Genomic DNA, 19,229 nt, shown 5'->3' with positions numbered 1-19,229 from the left:
CTTCTTGACCTAACCTAGTTTATTTTAGGATTTTGTATATAGTCCAGTGCTTACTAACTTGGTAGATCAGGAACATTTTTGTAAAAGGAAGAATGAGTCATAGTGATACTTCCCTTTGGGAGAGAAAGAGAAAGAAATTTCTTAGATTAGTCTCCCCATTATACTTGGAGTGGATTCAGCATTTTGATTGATGGTTGAGCACTGATACGTTTTCCTTGCAAGCCTCCTCATATCATCTTTGGTTTTGTCCACAGTATGACTGGTAGAAGGCTCTTTTAGTTTAACCAGTGAGATAAAGAGTTCTGTAACTTTATTACCCTGAGAGACTCATTCATAGATGTCATTTCTATTTTAAGACTTTTTTGTTTGTAATAACTTTTAGAAAAGCTTCAACATTTTCTAATCTACCCAGTCTATTAAACAAATAAGCCAAAAAGAAGAAGAAAGAAAGAAAAAGAAAAGACAACTGAAAAACATTTGGTATGAGACACTGGGTATGTTGAGGGTGTGGCTCTTGCAGCATTTGTCTTTGGTATGTACCAATGGGCTCTTCCCTGACATTGCGTTGTGTCTCTGCGGCTGCAGCCTCACCGGGAGAATAAAAAGAGGAGTGGGCTACAACTAGGAGCTGCTCTGAGCCAGATAAGGAAGTGGGGTGCTCACATGGGAGCCACAAAGTCTCTCAGAGGAGTCTTGCTGAAAGAGTGTTTTTGAAGTGGTATGAGTAATGTGTTAACTATTTCCTTGTAATAGTCACAGAGATGATCTGACTGCCTTCTACATAAAGGTTGCCCTCAGTAACCAGCTTCCAAGTAAAATCTCGTCTTTGTTTTGGACCTAACAATTTTTTCTTGGCTCCCCTGAGACTTCAGACTTGATTTTCTTACTTTATGCTCTGGGGATCTGTAGGTCTCATTTTTTTTTTAATCTTATTTTTTATTCAAGATGGTGTCAGTAGCAATGGCAGGAAAGACAGGGCTACTTAGCTAACCTCATAGTTGGGTTGTTTAGTTTCCATAGAACTTTTACACAGAATAATCAACCACCATTTTCTCAAATTTCTGTGTGCAAAGCAACTACCTCACTCAGATGTGCCCACATTTGGGTCAACTATAACATCCAAAGAACTTCACAGAAATCATTATTTAATGTACTTTTAGGCTTCGTTGTATAGAAGAGTCTGTGAACCAAACAGAAAAATCGATTTAGCACCCAATTTATTTATTTTAAAAAATAATCGGCCTGACCTGTGGTGGCGCAGTGGATAAAGCGTCAACCTGAAACACTGAGGTGTGGCCAATTTGAAACCCTGGGCTTGCCTAGTCAAGGCACATGTGAGAGTTGACTCTTCCTGCTTCTCCCTCCCTTCTCTCCTCTCTCTCTCTCTCTCTCTCTCTCTCTCTCTCTCTCTCTCTCTCAAATGAATAAAGTCTTGAAAAAATAAAAAATACCTTATTTACTATGAAAGTAATACATATAATATACAATAAAATAGGATGGGCTTCATTTTAGAAGTCAAATACTGTGTACATTTGGATGTGGTAGACACAAAGTACATTTTTTGGTTATAATGTTATATAGAAGCATAAACTTATGAAAAGGAAATAACCTTGAGATTTAAAACTCCCTTACAGTCGAGGAGTCAACTACATATTGTCACTGACAGTCATGATTAGCCTCTGCTTTTAACGGTGCCAGGAATAAATAGGTGACTTTCTTTACTCCAGCCATCTCCATCAAAGAAGGTTTCTCAGACCAGTAGAGATGAAACTCAAGCTTAATATCAAAGAAGAGAGCATTTAGATGCTTTAAATGTAAAATCTCTAGGTAGAGATCACTTATTTTAAAATTACTTCCAGATTAGTTCTTCCAGGTTCAGACAAAAAAGGAAAAAGGAATATTGATTTGAATTCTTTAACCAAAGCAAATTGAAGTAGATACTTATGCAGTTATTGGATGATGAACCATATCCAGTTCAAAAGATTACATGGATATTTATCCAGAGGGAATATTTTGATGCTAACTACTGTTATCTAATATATATCAGCACTGAAATACTTTTATTTTAAATTAAACTTAGGTAATTACCAAAAGTTTCCTTTGCCTGAAAAAATAAATGAGACTGCCAGCCAACAGTCAATATCTGAATCATGAAGACAAAGCTGAATTTAATACTTACTATAGTAAGTGAGAGCTATGTTAGTTAGGCACAGTTTCTCTGACAAAGGTGACCAATTTCTTATACTGAGTTTTTGAAAAGCGTGGAATTCCCAGACTGGCAAACTTTTCAAGGCCATAGTAACACCATCTGTATAAGCATGATTATTTGGGTGAGTCTGTTGATTGGTTGGCTGGCACTTGGAGTAGTGTTTACTGGGGTGAGACTTCCTAATTGGCTGACCTTTAGAAGGCTGAAGGTGATTGTTTGGCTTGCAAAGACAAATTGTTGATCTTTTTTTTTTTTTTAGTGACTTCTTGTTAAAGCAATGGCTACAGAAAAATCGTTCTTTTCTATGTTTGTGGGAACCTTAAATCTCAACATTAAATACATATACAGGTAGTCCTCAGGTTATGAACAAAATGGGTTCTGTAGTTTTGTTCTTATGTAAGTTGGAACAAGTACATTTACCTATTAAATACAACTTAAACAGATGTTTGTCTTAACATAGTATTTCTTTTTACCTTTCTGTGCGTATAATTGCTTAAATATGTTCGAACCAACAGACCCTATCTTGTTTGTAACTGGGGACTTCCTGTAATTATTATAGATGCACAATGCAAGCATATTCAGCAGGTCCTTGAATAATGTTTTGTTCACCATCATTTCTCTTATAACTTTGAAAAAGGTGCGTAGGAACTTAACTCTTTTTTTTTTTTTTTTTTTTTTTTTAGAGACAGAGAGAAAGGAGAGGGACAGACAGGAAGTGAGAGAGATAAGAAGCATCACCTCATTGCATCACTTTAGTTGTTCATTGATTGCTTCTCATACATGCCTAGACCAGGAGGCTCCAGCTGAGCCAGTGACCCCTTGCTCAAGCCAGCAACCTTGGACTCAAGCCAGAGACTTTGGGCTTCAAGCCAGTGGCCACGGGGTCATGTCTATGATCCCACGCTCAAGCCGGCTGAGCCTGCACTCAAGCTGGCGACCTTAGGGTTTTAAACATCTTTTTTTTTTTTTTTTTTACAGAGACAGATAGACAGGAACGGAGAGAGATGAGAAGTATCAATCATTAGTTTTTCATTGCGCGTTGCAACACCTTAGTTGTTCATTGATTGCTTTCTCATATGTGCCTTGACCGCGGGCCTTCAGCAGACTGAGTAACCCCTTGCTGGAGCCAGCGACCTTGGGTTCAAGCTGGTGGGCTTTTCCTCAAACCAGATGAGCCCGCACTCAAGCTGGCGACCTCAGAGTCTCGAACCTGGGTCCTCTGCATCCCAGTCCGACGCTCTATCCACTGCGCCACCGCCTGGTCAGGCCGACCTTAGGGTTTTGAACCTGGGTCCTCAGTATCCTAGGTTGATGCTCTACCCACTGTGCCACTGGTCAGGCGGAACTTAACTCTTTATATCAATTATCCTAATAGTAAAATTGGTTTAATTATATGTATGTAATTTTGCTTAAAGATGCAGAATTTATCAATGGCATTAGGTGAGGATTTATTGTATCTAAAATTTTTTTGAGGTATATTTCAGAGTAAAGGGAGAAAATCTTAAGTGCACAGTTTAATAACTTTTTTTGTATATATATGTACTTGTGTAACTAACACCCAGTGTAAGATATAGCACATTTTCATCACTCCAGAATGTTCTCTGATGTCCCTATCATATCAGTCGATACCTTCTAACACCTGTTTTCATTCTCTTGAGTTAGTTCTGCCTGTCCTTGAATTGTATATACATGAAAGCATGTAGTAAGCATTCTTTTGTCTTGCTTTTTCTGTTTCTTTCAACATAATACATATGAGTTTCATTCATGTTTTTGCACATATCAGTAGTTGCTCTTTATTCTGCTTTATGACTGTTACACAATTCATTTGTGTATTCTCCTGGTAATGGGCCTTTGGGTCATATTCAATTTGGGGATATTATGAATAAAGCTGCAGTGTACATTTTTTTACATCTTATTAACTTAAACAAGCATTTCTCTTGGAGATATAGCTAGGAGTGAAATTGCTGTATCATTATGGTACGAGCTGTTTAGTTTTAGTACATATTGCAAAATAGTTTCCCAAAGTGGTTGAATCAGTTTGCACTCCACCAGCAATATGGGAGTTTCAATTGCTCCACATCCTTGTCAGTATTTCAGCGGGGCCTTGAAAAATGTGTAAAGGTTTGATTGAGGACACAGGTAAATGAGAAAGAATGCCTTCATTCTAGAGAGTGGGAACAAAAATAAGCAAAAGCATAGAGACCTAAAATTTTTTGGCGTAGCTGGAGTGTAGGGTATGTGATGGGGAGCAGCTGGAGATAATATTGGAGAGCTAGCGAGGACCAGGTTCTGAACTTTGTATTTTTATGCTGAGGAATTTGGACATTACCTTTTAGGTCAGGGGTTTGCAAACTCTTTCTGTAAAGAGCCAGATAGTGAATATTTTACATTTTGCAAACCATCTGGTCTCTGTTGCATTTATTTAAGTTTACTCTTGTAACAAAAAGAGCAGCCATGAACAATACATAAATGAATGAGACTGTTCCAATAAAACATTATTTACAAACACAAGCAGGCAAAATTTGATACACTGACACTATAAGTTGTTTAACCCTGTTGTAGATAATATGAGTCTACTTAAGGTTTTGAATCAGAGAACAGCATGATTATATGTGTTCATTAAAGAGAGAGCAGAGAAGAGTTTGCAGACCCTGAGCCGGCCCTATTAAAGTAGTGATGAAATGGAGGTAACATCTCATATATTGAAAGAATCACGTAATTCCAGCTTGTTTTTATATAGTCAGTGTCAAAACATTACTCTCAATTGCAAAGTGGAAGAAAATAAGTTGAGATCCAAAAGATTTAGGATGTGGCTTTAATTTTAAAAAATTATTCAGGCCCTGGCCGATTGGCTCAGTGGTAAAGTGTCAGCCTGGCATGTGGAAGACCCGGGTTCGATTCCCGGCCAGGGCACACAAGAGTAGCGCCCATCTGTTTCTACACCCTTCCCCCTCACCTTTCTCTCTATCTCACTCTTCCCCTCCAGCAGCCAAGGCTCCATTGGAGCAAAGTTGGTCCAAGTGCTGAAAATGGCTCCATGGCCTCCGCCTCCGGCACTAGAATAGCTCCGGTTGCAACAGAGCAACGCCCCAGATGGGCAGAGCATTGCCCCCTAGTGGGCTTGCAGGGTGTATCCTGGTCGGGCACCTGTAGAAGTCTGTCTGCCTCCCTGCTTCTCACTTCAGAAAAATACAGATAGAAAAGAAATTAAAATAAATATTTAAATAGATGCCTGATTGGTGGTGGCACAGTGGATCGAGTGACTACACAGGACACTGAGGTCCCAGGTTCGAAATCTTGAGGTCTCCAGTTAAAGTGCAGGTTCATCAGCTTGAGCTGGGCTTATCAGTTTGAGCCTGAGGCTGCAAGCTTGAGTTGTTGGATCATGGAGATGATCCCAAGGTCACCAACTTAAGCCCAAGATCACTGGCTTGAGCAAGGGGTCAGTGGCTTGATTTGAGCCTGCCCCCTACAAAGGCACATATGAGAAGCAATCAGTAAACAACGAAAGTGAAGCAACTATAAGTTGATGCTTCTCATCTTTCTCCCCCCTACACACACACTTCCTTTTCTGTTTCTCTAAAAACAAATTATTCAAATAGAAAGTTTAAATTTTAAATGTCCCAGTGAAATGAGATTGCTGAAAATTAGCAGGGTCCTGGAAGTCTGGTGTGAAAAAATAAGGACTCTAGAATTAAGTAATACGTGCAAAGGAGGTTGGTTAATAGAATGAAAGGTTTTGGCACAGAATATTCCAAGAATTTCCCAGTGTTCCAGAGGAGAGCCCTCACAAACTGCAGCCAGATGAAGCAATGGTGGAGTGGAAAGGAAAGCATACTGTGGCAATAGCCCCTCTAGACTCTGGGGACTATTTTAACAGAGGTTTTTAGCCTGTGAGTAGGACAAGATGGGCTGCCAGAGTGTAAGACCTAGTTACCAGAGTTACATGATGTGAGCTTTCTAGAGCCGTGGATCTCAGAATATAGTTTCTGACCAAGGCCACTTGGGAGTATGTTAGAAATGCAGATCCTCAGCCCTAGGCAGACCAGTCCGTCAGGTAACTGAGGGTGGGGCAAAGAATCTGTGTCTTTTTTTGTTTTTAAGCGAAAGAGAGACAGAGACAGAAAAGCAGTGGTAGTCAACCTGGTCCCTACCGCCTGCTAGTGGGCGTCCCAGCTTTCATGGTGGGCAGTAGTGGAGCAACCAAAAAGTATTAATAAAAAGATAGATTTAACTATAGTAAGTTGTTTTATAAAGATTTATTCTGCCAAACTTAGCGAAAATCTGACATAAAGTACTTGGTAAGTAATTATTATTATATGCTTTAACTTGCTGTAACTCTGCTTTATAAATTTTATAAAGTAAAGTTCCTTCGCTACTTTATAAATCACCATTACTGTGGAACCGGTGGGCAGTTAGAAAATTTTACTACTGACAGGGATACAAAAGTGGGCGGTAGGTATAAAGATGTTGACTACCCCTGCTCTAAAGTAATATAGTATATAGTAAACACAAACCGGGAACAGTCGTTCGTTGTCATTGTTAATGTGATGCAATATGCCGTTGTATGAGATGTACTGTTAAACGACTGGCAGTGCAGTAGGTGTAGGTTTGTTTACACCAGCGTGACCACATGCTGCAGTCCACGTGAGCAGACCTGGATATATATAATTGCAAAATGGATGTTGTTTGTCTTAGAAATTTACACAGGCTAAAATAGAAGATCCTTGACCCTTGAATAGTTATTACTTGGTATGTACTGGGGGATTGGGAAGGCAGAAAGGGGAGAACTCATTTGCTTTTTACTAGACCCAGGTGTGGCTAGTCGAGTTATCAGCTGACAGATCCCTGCTGCAAACCTTTCTTTCTTCTTAGGAGATGAAAATACGTAAAAAGATTCATAAAATGTTACTGGTTTGAAGAGGAAAAGACATTAGTTAAAATACTAGGTTGGGAAAACATGCGGGAGGATGATAGCAAAGGAAATGCATCCAAACATTGAAGTACTGGGCGTTTTGCAGCCAAGAAAGATTTTGCCAAATCACCAAATCTAAGGATTTTTTTTTCCATAGGAGCATTTTATGAGACAGATGATCCACATATATGACAAGAACTTAGAAAAATACTTTATTTTTGATTCACACTTTTTGTGGGACTTATTTTAAGTATTCTGTCCTATAGAACAGTCCTCTGATAACTGTTTATTGAGTCAGCTTACAGCTTTTTGAGAGAGATCCTCCCAGTAAAGAAATGGTGAAGGTCCTTTTCTATAATCTGATTCTCCTGACCCACCTTGACAATTAGTGGATCACATATCTCAGCATGGCTTTGAGTATTTTACTGAAACTGTTTCAGAATGCTGTTGTTTTTTTTCCTTTAAAGGTGCCTTTAATTTTTTTTTAATACACTTTTCAAAAAATCATTTTTTCCCAGTGGCAAGAGGCCACTCCACACATGGGGAATACATTAGTATCTGCCTAAGTTAATATTGAGTCAGAAAATAATGTTCTTATAAATAATTTATAGCAAAACAAGTGTACCTTAAACATACTGTGCTTAAGCAAAGTACCCTGGTAGCAATCATTTGAATGCTATTGATGGAAGAAATTGTATTTTTGCACAAATTATAACTTCTTTCCCCCTAAAACTCAGTTATCTGAAAATCTAAATTCTATCAAACATTTTAATGGATTTGAAGTTTATTTCCTCTTCCCCCTTTTTTCTAGTTTATTTTTTTATTTTTATTTATTTATTTATTATTATTTTTACAGAGACAGAAAGAGAGAGAGGGATAGACAGGGTCAGACATACAGGAACGGAGAGATGAGAAGCATCAATCATTAGTTTTTCATTGCGCATTGCGACATCTTAGTTGTTCATTGATTGCTTTCTCATATGTGCCTTGACCGCGGGCCTTCAGCAGACCGAGTAACCCCTTGCTCGAGCCAGCGACCTTGGGTCCAAGCTGGTGGGCTTTTGCTCAAACCAGATGAACCTGCGCTCAAGCTGGTGACCTCGGGGTCTCGAGCCTGGGTCCTCGGCATCCCAGTCCGATGCTCTATACACTGCGCCACCGCCTGGTCAGGCTCTGGTTTATTTTTGTTGTTAACAGAAGACAAAAGGTCAAGGCATTGAATGATCCATAGAAAAAGGTGTATGTCTGATATATGGTCAAAGAATATATGGCATGTGGAAATGACATTTTATATAACTTAAAACTAAGTAGGTGGAAATGATGTTTTAAATGTTTTTTCTCTCCGTAGTTTTAAGAAAAAGTAGAAATCGATTCTGACAATATTGAATACAAAACGTGACACTTCAAACCATGGCACTACCATTCCGGAAGGACTTAGAGAAGTACAAGGACCTGGATGAAGATGAGCTCCTTGGGAATCTATCAGAAATAGAACTGAAACAGCTGGAAACAGTTCTGGATGATCTTGACCCTGAGGTAGGTGCCACCAGCTGATGAAGAAAAATGAAATAATTTTCAAACCCATTGAAACTAAGTAGCTACCTTTGAGCAGTTAGTTAGCTTTTTTGGGACTTTTCAATGGCATCTCTTTATCCAAATAAACCTTTTGCCTCCTTTCCAGTTCCCCACTTCTACCTCCATATCTTTACTAGCATGACTGTTCTAAACCTTCAACATCCTTATTTTCAAACACCTGAAGTTTTCTCTACTGTAAGAAATTGTTTCTGTCTGGGCAGGGAGGAGTGTTTTTGGTAAAATGCAGCAGGTGATTAGCTCTTTGATGTATGCCAACCTCTGTTCCTCCTCAGAGTTTATCTATATCAGGATGGCTACTGTGCAGAGTGTCTCCAGAAGGAGACTTTGTGACTTTGAATCTAATTGTTACTTTTCTGAAAGATGCTGACCAAAGTGAATGAGTTTGTAGTCATTGGTAGAATAGATCTAAGTAGACTCTCAGCAATGCTGCAGTCCATGTGAGCAGACCTGAATATATTTAACTTGCAAAATGGATGTTGTTTGTCTGAGAAATTTCAGAGGCTAAGATAGGAGATCCTTATCCGTTGAATTGTTATTACTTGGTATGTACTGCGGAATTGGGAGGCAGAAAGGGGAGAACTCTAAGGTTATGGCTACTTAATCTGAAGGTAATAGTTGCTGATCTTCTTTTCTTTACCAAGTTTTTTTATGCCAAGAATTGATTTTTAGTGTCTTTTAGGATTGAGGTAGAATTTGTTATATAAAATTGTTCTTGGGCCCTGGCTGGTTGGCTCAGTGGTAGAGTGTCGGCCTGGCGTGCAGGAGTTCCGGGTTCGATTCCCGGCCAGGGCACACAGGAGAAGCGCCCATCTGCTTCTCCACCCCTCCCCCTCTCCTTCCTCTCTGTCTCTCTCTTCCCCTCCCGCAGCCAAGGCTCCATTGGAGCAAAGTTTGCCCGGGCGCTGAGGATGGCTCTGTGGCCTCCGCCTCAGGCGCTAGAATGGCTCTGATTGTGGCAGAGCAACGCCCCAAGATGGGCAGAGCATCACCCCCTGGTGGGCATGCCGAGTGGATTCTGTTCGGGCGGATTCTGTTCGGGCGCATGCGGGAGTCTGTCTAATTGCCTCCCCGTTTCCAGCTTCGGAAAAATATTAAAAATAATAATAAAATAAAAATAAAATTGTTCTTGTTACCTCCATGTATTCATTTCTTGCTGGAATCTTTTTGGAATATATATTGAAATACACTCCTGGCCCTGGCCGGTTGACTCAGTGGTAGAACATCGGCCCACACATGTGGATGTCCTGGGTTTGATTTTCCGTCAGGGCACACAGGAGAGGCAACCAGCTGTTTTTCTTCCCCTCCCCCTTCTCTATCTCTCTCCCTCTCTCTCTCTCTTCCCCTCTTGTAGCCAGTGGCTCAATTGGTTTGAGAGCTTTGGCCCCAGGCGCCGAGGATGGCTCAGTGGAGCCTTCTGCCTCTTGCACTGAAAATAGCTCAGCTGCTGCTTGCATGGGCCCCAGATGAGCAGAACATTAGCCCCAGACGGGGTTTGGTAGGTGGATCCCTGTCAGGACGCATGCAGGAATCTGTCTATCTCCCCACGTAGAAAAGAAGAAAAAAATACACTCCTATTTTCACCATTACTTTAGCACTTGGATCAAGTATTTATATTAATACACAGATCAAATCCCTTCACCATAATTGTTATTATAAAGAAAGTTTCTAATACACCTAAGTTTGGGGGGAAATTTGGGATAACAGTGCTGTTTTGACATGTCTCAGCAATGTCTTCTACATGCAGTTCAACCTGTTAGACCTATTTGAATCAAATGTTAGGAACCAAAGAGTCCATCTAGTCCAGGGTTTCTTAGCCTTAGCACTATTGCTCTTTGGGACTTGATAATTCTTATTGTTGGGGCTATCCAGTACATTGTAGGGTGTTTAGCAGCACCCCTGGCTTGTACTCACTGAAGGCCAATAGCATACCCCCTCTGTTTTTAAACGTACCTGGAATTTTGTTTTAATCAGGTTATGGTATGATGACAGTCAGGGAGACAATTGCCTTGAAAGAAGAGTTTATTACCTATAGTTCCCAACAGCAGATGGCACACCAGGCCATGCAGGGCCACATGGGGAAGCACCGAGTGGGTCAGGAAGGTGAAGGAGCTAGGAACAAGCATGGCCCAGAACTTTTATTGTTGTTTCTAAGGGAAGAAATGAGTGGGGTAGTTAAGGTAGATGAGTTTGAGTAAATTTAGGATTGGGACCCAGGCAGGATGGCTCAGTGGTAGAGCATTGGCTCAGCATGTGGGTGTTCCAGGTTCAATTCCTCCTCAGGACACACAGGAGAAGTGACCTTCTGCTTCTCTACCCCTCACCCTCAACCTTTTCTCTCTCTTCCCCTCCTGTAGCCATGGCTCAATTTGTTTGAGTGCATCAGCCTTGGGCGCTAAGGATGGCTTGGTGGACTTCTGCCTCAGGTGCTAAAAATAGCTCGGATGTGAGCATGGCCCCAGATGGACAGAGCATCGGCCCCAGACAGAAGTTGCTGGGTGGATCCCAGTTGGGGTGCATGCAGGAGTCTGTCTCTCTGTCTTCCCTCCTCTCACTTGGAAAAGAAGGGAAAGAAAAGAGGGCAAAGGTGGTAGTTGCTTCAGCCAAAGAAACACTGCTATAACTTAAAAAGTCTCAGAGGTTAGATAAAAGCAGAAGGAGCTTTGCTATAGTTTGGAAGGCTATGTAATGTTAAGTGGCAGTCATTTTAAATGCCTTTTAAAAAGTCTTTTTAGGTAATTATAGTCCATTAATTTAAAGTATACTTCTAATAAAACTTTTCATGGGTTTATAGCCTCAAAAACCAGTTAGCTGTCATTTATTTTGTGGTCTAAGATTGTATTTAAGGAACCAGGATTTTAAGAAGCTGACATATTTCTTTTTTTTTTTTTTTGAGCTGACATATTTAAAACTCATATGTTTCACATGGGCTTGAGCAGGTGGGTGGAAAAGGCCACTCTCACTACCTCCGTGAAGTAGAAGTGTACATGAATGCCTTTTCAATGGCTAAGGGAAGTGACTTTTATTAATTTGTCTTAATGAGCATTTTAATTTAAAAATATTCTCAAATCTTTATTCAATAAATAATATATTTGGGTGGGAGGTACAACCTATAGATATTAGGTACTACTCTAGGCTTAGGGATACAAGAATGAGCAAAACAAATGTGGTATTAGCCCTCATGATGCAGGCTGATAGGAGTGGGAGAGTTAGACATTAATCAAATAGTCATGCCATATTAATGTAAAAGCATATAGTGGGAAGTCAGGAAAAGCTTCTCTGGGGGAATGGAGCTGAAGTCTGAAAAATGAGTAGCAAAAAAGGATGGTCAGGTGGTCTAGGGAAGGCCTGTGGTAAAAGAAAGTATATAGCAAGTACAGGAGGAATGAGGTCTCATGTGACAGGATTGGAGAAGGCGTGAGGTGAAGCTCAGATAACCTTGTGGGGTGGGAGGGAAGGCTGAAGAAGAATATTAGGAACTGATTCTTGGAAACCAGCTGGGAGGCTAATGTGGTATTTCATCCCAGCTTGGATCATAGTTTGGACCAAAGTAATAGTGTTAGAGATAGAGAAAATTGGTAAACAGAATAGTGGGATTTTTAGAAAGTAAAAATAAATAGCACACGATGGTTGATTGGGAATTGATTCTTTTTTAGTTTTAAGTGTGCACGAGAGAGGGGGCGGGGACAGACAGGAAGATAGAGAGTTGAGAAACATCTGCTCATAGTTGCAGCACTGTAGTTGTTCATTGATTGCTTTCTCATATGTGCCTTGAAGAGGGGGAAGGGGGAACTACAGCAGAGCAAGTGACCCCTTCCTCAAGCTAGCAAACTTGGGCTCAAGCCATCGACCATTGTGCTTAAGCCAGTGACCAGGGGTCATGTCTATGATCCCACCCTCAAGCCAGTGACCTCAGGGTTTTGAACCTGGGTCCTCAGCGTCCTAGATCAACACTCTGTCTACTGCGCCACCGCCTGGCCAGGTGGAAATTGATTCTTTCTTTATAGCTTCTGTCTTGATTTCAGAGTCAGAAGGTAGAAATCTTGTGTTTCTTTTCTGTGTGCCCATCGACAATTTAGTGTTACAAAAAATTTCTGATGTGGGGTTAGGAATAGACCTCCTCTGTGTTTTCATCTTTATAGGTGAGCTTTCTATGTAATGCATAGAATTATATGAGGAGAACACAAAGGTGAATATTAAAAAAATTATGATCTCAGCAGATGGCAAAAGTTGAAGTGCTGTGTTTTCTTTTGACTGAGAAAGAGAAACAGATAGGGACAGACAGACAGGAAGGGAGAGAGATGGGAAGCACCAATTCTTTATTACACTACCTTATTGTTTATTGACTGCTTTCTCGTATGTGCCTTGACCAGGGGGCTACAGCAGAGCGAGTGACCCCTTGCTCAAGCTGCGACCATGGGGTCATGTCTGTGATCCCATGCTCAAGCCAGCGACCCTATGTGCAATCTAGTGAGCCCATTCTCAAGCCGGATAAGCCTATGCTCAAGCCAGTGACCTAGGGGTTTTCGAACCTGGGTCCTCTGCATCCTAGTCCGACACTCTTATCCACTGTGCTACCACCTGGTCAGGCTGAAGTGCTGTATTTTCTAGTTATTAAAGTAATATTTGTTATTATCCATATAAGATTGCTCTTCCTAACAACCATAAGATACAGCATCATTGCCAGTATTGGAATGTGATGCAAAAGAGGATTGGTCTCCCATTTTCAAATGGCTGCCTCCTGTTTTCAAAGCAAAGGAATACCCAGGAATAGTGAGATAAAGCAAGATCACCTCTTTGCTTTTGACAAACAAAAGGATGGCACTTACTTTGTCTAGTCACCACTTGCTATTCCTGGGCTTAGTGAAAAGTCAGAGTAGTGAGTGCAGGAGACAGCTTTAATCCGTCGTCTCCCACTTCTCCCCCATGCTCAGTCACCCCATGCGCTTCGATGGTAGCCATGTGGAATCCAAGGGACATAACTTCTGCTATGAGTATCTCAGGGGGCCTTGATGCATGAGTAACAGACGGGTTGCTGCAAGTACAGTAGTGGTAAGATATATCTATATATATACCCTGTTTCCCCGAAAATAAGGCCTAGTGCAATTTTTTTCAAGCTTAGAAATATAAGGCCTCCCCGGAAAATAAAACCTAGTGCGTCTTTAGGAGCAAAAATTAATATAAAACACTCTTATTTTCAGGGAAACAGGGTAGATTGTTGTACATGGAAATAGAGTCACAAGAAATTGTTCGTGGAATTCAGAGTTTGGCTGGTTATGCTGATGTTTGTGATGACATGACTACAGTATATTAATAAATGTTGATTTTTTTTGTTCAACAATAAATGTGAGTTCTTGTTCATGAAAAAATAAGACATCCCCTGAAAATAAGACCTAGCGTGTCTTTAGGAGCAAAATGTAATATAAGACACTGTCTTATTTTCGAGGAAACACAGTATGCACATACATAGTCATAGAAGTTGAACCTTGCACGTTTAAACACAAATAAATATTAACTCTCCTGTATCCTACTGTGTGGTGTACATGAGAAAGTCTTTATAGTGAAATGAAAGCCTACCCAGGCGGTGGCTCAATGGATAGAGCATCGGACTGAGATGCAGAGGACCCAAGTTCAAAACCCTGAGGCCACCTGCTTGAGTGTGGGCTCATTCAGCTTGAGTGCGGGCTCACCAGCTTGAGCGCGGGCTCACCAGCTTGAGCTTGGGATCATAGACATGACTCTATGGTCGCTGGCTTGAGCCCAAAGGTCGCTGGCTAGAGCAAGGGGTCACTTGCTCTGCTATAGCCCCTCCCCCTCCCATCAAGACACATACGAGAACACAATCAATGAACAACTAAGGAGCTTCAACGAAGAATTGATTCTTCTCATCTCTCCCTTCCTGTCTGTCCCTATCTATCCCTCTCTCTGTGTCTCTCTCTGTTTCTGTCACAAGAAAATAGTCAATGTGAAAGACTAGGATATATATAGTCATTTAACATTCTTTTATAGTATAATTTTCTGTATATACATATATACTGAGCTGTTAATAAGCTTAAAAACTTTTTTATTAGTGACCAGAACATTTTAAAAGTAAAGGATGTTTTCTGCTAGTAGAAGAATACTTTCTGGCCTGGTCTGTGGTGGATAAGTGACCTAGAATGCTGGGGGCACTGGTTTGAAACCCTAGGCATTTACCTAGTCAAGGCACATACAAGAAGCAGCCACTATGAGTGGATGCTTCCTGCTTCTCTATTCACCTTTCTCTTTCTTTATCCTCTCTCTTAAAATAAAAAAGAAAGAAAAAATACTTTTTGAAGAAGATGTGTTTGTGCCTATTTTAATAGTAATGTAAGTGAATACTACCTAATTTTTAAAAATTGGGGGAACACTTTTATGTTACAGCCCTAAAATCCTGTAATCAGGTGTTTTATGCCTACATCACATTTTGGTCTATAATCTATGCAGGCATATAGCATTGGCTTTTTTTTTTTTTTTCTTTATCCTGAAGTGAGAAGCAGGGAGGCAGAGAGACAGACTCCCACATGCGCCCAACCGGGATCCAGCCGGCATGCCCACCAGGGGATGATGCTCTGCCCATCTGGAGCATTGCTTCATTGCAACCAGAGCCATTCTGGCACCTGAAGTGGAGGCCATGGAGCCATCCTCAGTGCCCGGGCCAACCTTGCTCCAGTAGAGCCTTGGCTGCAGGAGGCGAAGGAAGAGATAGGAGGGAGAGGGGAAGGGGTGAAGAAACAGATGGGAGCTTCTCCTGTGTGCTCTGGTCAGGAATTGAACCCAGGATATCCACACGCCGGGCCGACCAGCCAAAGCTAGCATTGGCATTTTTGGTGGTCATAACAGTTGATTCATTCTCTTTGGCAGAATGCACTGCTGCCTGCAGGGTTCCGGCAGAAGAACCAGACCTCAAAGTCAGCCACAGGGCCATTCGATAGAGAGCACCTCCTGTCCTATCTGGAGAAGGAAGCTTTGGAACATGAGGACCGGGAAGACTATGTGCCCTACACTGGAGAAAAAAAAGGTAAACTCAAAACTTTGAAGTGGTTATTTAGTAGCATTTGATTTTTTTTCTTTTTAGAGGTACCTCATTGATTGATAGTCTTAAAGATATGATAGTGTTGATTTAAAAAATTGTTAGGGCCCTGGCCGGTTGGCTCAGCGGTAGAGCGTCAGCCTAGCGTGCGGAGGACCCGGGTTCGATTCCCGGCCAGGGCACATAGGAGAAGCACCCATTTGCTTCTCCACCCCCCCCCCCTCCTTCCTCTCTGTCTCTCTCTTCCCCTCCCGCAGCCAAGGCTCCATTGGAGCAAAGATGGCCCGGGCGCTGGGGATGGCTCTGTGGCCTCTGCCTCAGGCGCTAGAGTGGCTCTGGTCGCAACATGGCGACGCCCAGGATGGGTAGAGCATTGCCCCCTGGTGGGCAGAGCCTCGCCCCATGGTGGGCGTGCCGGGTGGATCCCGGTCAGGCACATGCGGGAGTCTGTCTGACTGTCTCTCCCTGTTTCCAGCTTCGGAAAAGTGCAAAAAAAAAAAAAAAAAAAGTAAAAAATTGTTAGGTAATTTGGGCATTTTATTTACATTTTACATCAATTTAGTTGATAAGTTTCTTAATTATTTTTAGTGAGGTTTTATTATACAGTGATTTTATGTAACACTTTAGTTGTCTACAGTGACAAATATTGAAAATGTCCTCAGGTAAAAATTGTAAACCAACAGTGTATTAGAGAATGGAAGTGATGTCAAAGTGCTGCTCTTCTTGTTAACCCCATCTGTACGTGACATGCCACAAAACAGTTCAGGCTGTATTTGCAAAGACCCTTTTAAAGGATATTTTGTAGCTTTTCTTAGTAATTCATAGTTATAACTGTCAATACTTTGTAATCATTATTTTCAGAAAACTTTCTAGTCCCAAGTCCTTCCCATTGCAAATTTTGACTTTAGGTAGTCTCAGCGGAACCTGATTAAAAGTAACACTTGATATAGGTTGAGTTTTTCAGTTTTCAGTACAGGTTGTCCTAAGAAGCCAGGTTCTACTTGCACTCTTAGGACACCAGGCACGAACACTGGGGGATGGTGGGAGCAGCCGTAGAGATGGAGATGAGCCCTTTCAGGCACTGTCTTGACATCTGAATCCTTATGGTCTGGGCAGGAAGAATGGTTAGAGCATAGTGCTTTCTCCTAGTGAGGCCTTAGCTTTTTGTTTGCAAAGGAGGCTCTCTTCAGTACTTTGGCCACAATTCCGTCATAAGGCCTACCCCTTCGCTATAAGGAAGCCGAAAATTTTTTTTAGAATTTTTATTTATTTATTTATTTATTTTAATTTTATTTTATTTATTCATTTTAGAGTGGAGAGAGAGACAGAGAGAGAGAAGGGGGGGAGGAGCTGGAAGCATCAACTCCCATATGTGCCTTGACCAGGCAAGCCCAGGGTTTCGAACCGGCGACCTCAGCATTTCCAGGTCGACGCTTTATCCACTGCACCACCATAGTCAGGCAGGAAGCCGAAAATTTTATTCTAATGTTTCAGCCTTCCTAACAGAGGAAGACTAGGCATTCCACAGGTCTATATCAGGATAATAATCTATTTATATTATCCCTGACCTCCCCTCTGTCTGTAGACCCCACTCCCCCCTACCATTTCTAGTTGAGAATCTTGGCAAGGATTAAAGGAAATGTCTTTCCTATGAGTCTGCTTGTTCAAAGAAACCAAAGGGTTGAGAAAATTAAAACTAACATAATTTCAATTTACATCAAGTAAAATTGAAGACATAATATTAAAATATTGGGAGGCTTTTTACCTGTTTCTCTTTGAAATATTGCAAAATATGTAACTGAGGCATTTTGCAAGACAAGGGTGAAGGGGAGTATGCATCCAGCTCTTCTCATTCCCCAAAATGGTGAAATGAAAATGCAGAGTGCTGATTGGATAGCTGATTATTGTTTTCCATTATACATATAGTTTTTCATATCTTGAGTAGTCTCTTCAAAATGGATAAGGCATGAGAGCCTTGCCATGATTTTGATACTTGGAGAAATAATTTGCCCCAGTCTTTACTATTTCTCTTTTTTTTTATTATTGATTTGAGAGAGAGATGAGAGAGAGAGAAACATCAATTTTGCATTCATTGGTTGATTCTTGTATGTCTGACTGGAGATTGAACCCGCAACCTTGGCGTGTCAGGATGACGCTCTAACCAACTGAGCTGCCCAGCTAGGGCTTATCTTTACTATTTCTTACTGACTCTCATTTTGCTTTGCTTTGCTTTGCTTTGCTTTGCTTTGTCAGCAGTCTTCCTGCCTGTTTCTAATATCACACTTTCACCCTTAGATGGACTGACTTTGTTCCTGGGTGTCCCTTACTTAGTTCACGGAAGGACTGTGCTGTACCTTGTACACAACACTCAGGTGTTACTGGTGAATTCTGTTTAGTTTCTGACTCACCCAGATTGGGCTCCTCCCTTCCTGTGAGGTAGAGCCTTCTATGCTTTTTGTTGTTTTCCCTTCCCCTCCCTGAGAAAGGAATGCCCTTGGGTTTCCTTCTCAAGAGTCACATATGCTCCACCCTGCTTACTAAAGGTGAATTGAACCAGATTGCTTTCAACTAAGGATTTCTTATAAACTTTTCATGTTATTTATTTACAATAACCTTAACTTTCCAGATAACTAGAAGTCACTGTAGTCACTTTTAAAAGAGGCTTTCCTCACCTTGCTGAGTACATGATTTCTTTGGAGGAAAAGCAGACCTGATTCTTTAGTAAACCAGGAAGATGGTAGTTATAACCTTTCTAAATCAACAGGATTATACTGTCAGTGGGCTATTATTTTCCACTATGTTCAAGACACAGACTGGCTCTTACTTAGTATTCCTATCTTCTGAGTTCTAATTGTCCTTTATAGACCCCTGAAAGGTAGTCTTCCTCGGCACTGAAGCTAATATTTGAAGTGGGCTGCTTAAATTAGTCATGCAGATGTTAGCATTTCCTTTTATTTTTTATTTTTTTTTAAGTGAGAGGAGGGTGAGATAGACAGATTCCCACATGCACCCCAACTGGGATCCACCCAGCAAGCCATCAGGGCCAATGCTCAGTGCCTGAGGCTCACGCGCAGACCAACCAAGCTAACCTCAGCACCTGGGGCCGACACTGGTTGTCAAGCCACTGGCTGCAAGAGCAGAAAAGAGATAGAAGGGGGAGGAGAGGAGAAGCAGAAGGTCACTTCTCATGTGTGCCCTGATGGTGATTGAACCCTGCATGTCCATAACCCAAGCCAATGTTCTATCTACTGAGCTAACCGGCCAGGGCCCAGCATTTCCTTTTCAGATTGGTCATTGTATCTTTTGAATGACTCACTCATTACTCTTTTGGGATAAGGAGTTAGTCAGATGGATTGTTCATCACTCATAACACCTTGTTGTTTGTGTTTTTTTTTTTAATTTTTTTATTGTTATTCTTATTATTTGTATTTTTCTGAAGTTGGAAACGGGGAGGCAGTCAG

The 19,229-nt window shown here is 41.2% G+C and overlaps 1 protein-coding gene across 1 annotated transcript in view; it reads left to right on the top strand.

Moving 5' to 3' along the window:
• Positions 1-19,229, top strand: part of TMOD3 (tropomodulin 3) — a 79,622-nt gene that overhangs the window by 17,694 nt on the left and 42,699 nt on the right. Inside the window, exons 2-3 of the mRNA XM_066341771.1 lie at positions 8,473-8,660; positions 15,600-15,756. Coding sequence (XP_066197868.1) covers positions 8,535-8,660; positions 15,600-15,756 — 283 coding nt within the window. The 5' untranslated portion in view covers positions 8,473-8,534. The remainder of the gene's footprint in view (positions 1-8,472; positions 8,661-15,599; positions 15,757-19,229) is intronic.

The sequence above is a fragment of the Saccopteryx leptura genome, chromosome 6, assembly GCF_036850995.1.
Source record: "Saccopteryx leptura isolate mSacLep1 chromosome 6, mSacLep1_pri_phased_curated, whole genome shotgun sequence".
Classification (NCBI taxonomy): domain Eukaryota; kingdom Metazoa; phylum Chordata; class Mammalia; order Chiroptera; family Emballonuridae; genus Saccopteryx; species Saccopteryx leptura.
Note: the sequence above shows the minus strand (reverse complement) of the source record. Positions and strands in the feature narration are given on the sequence as shown.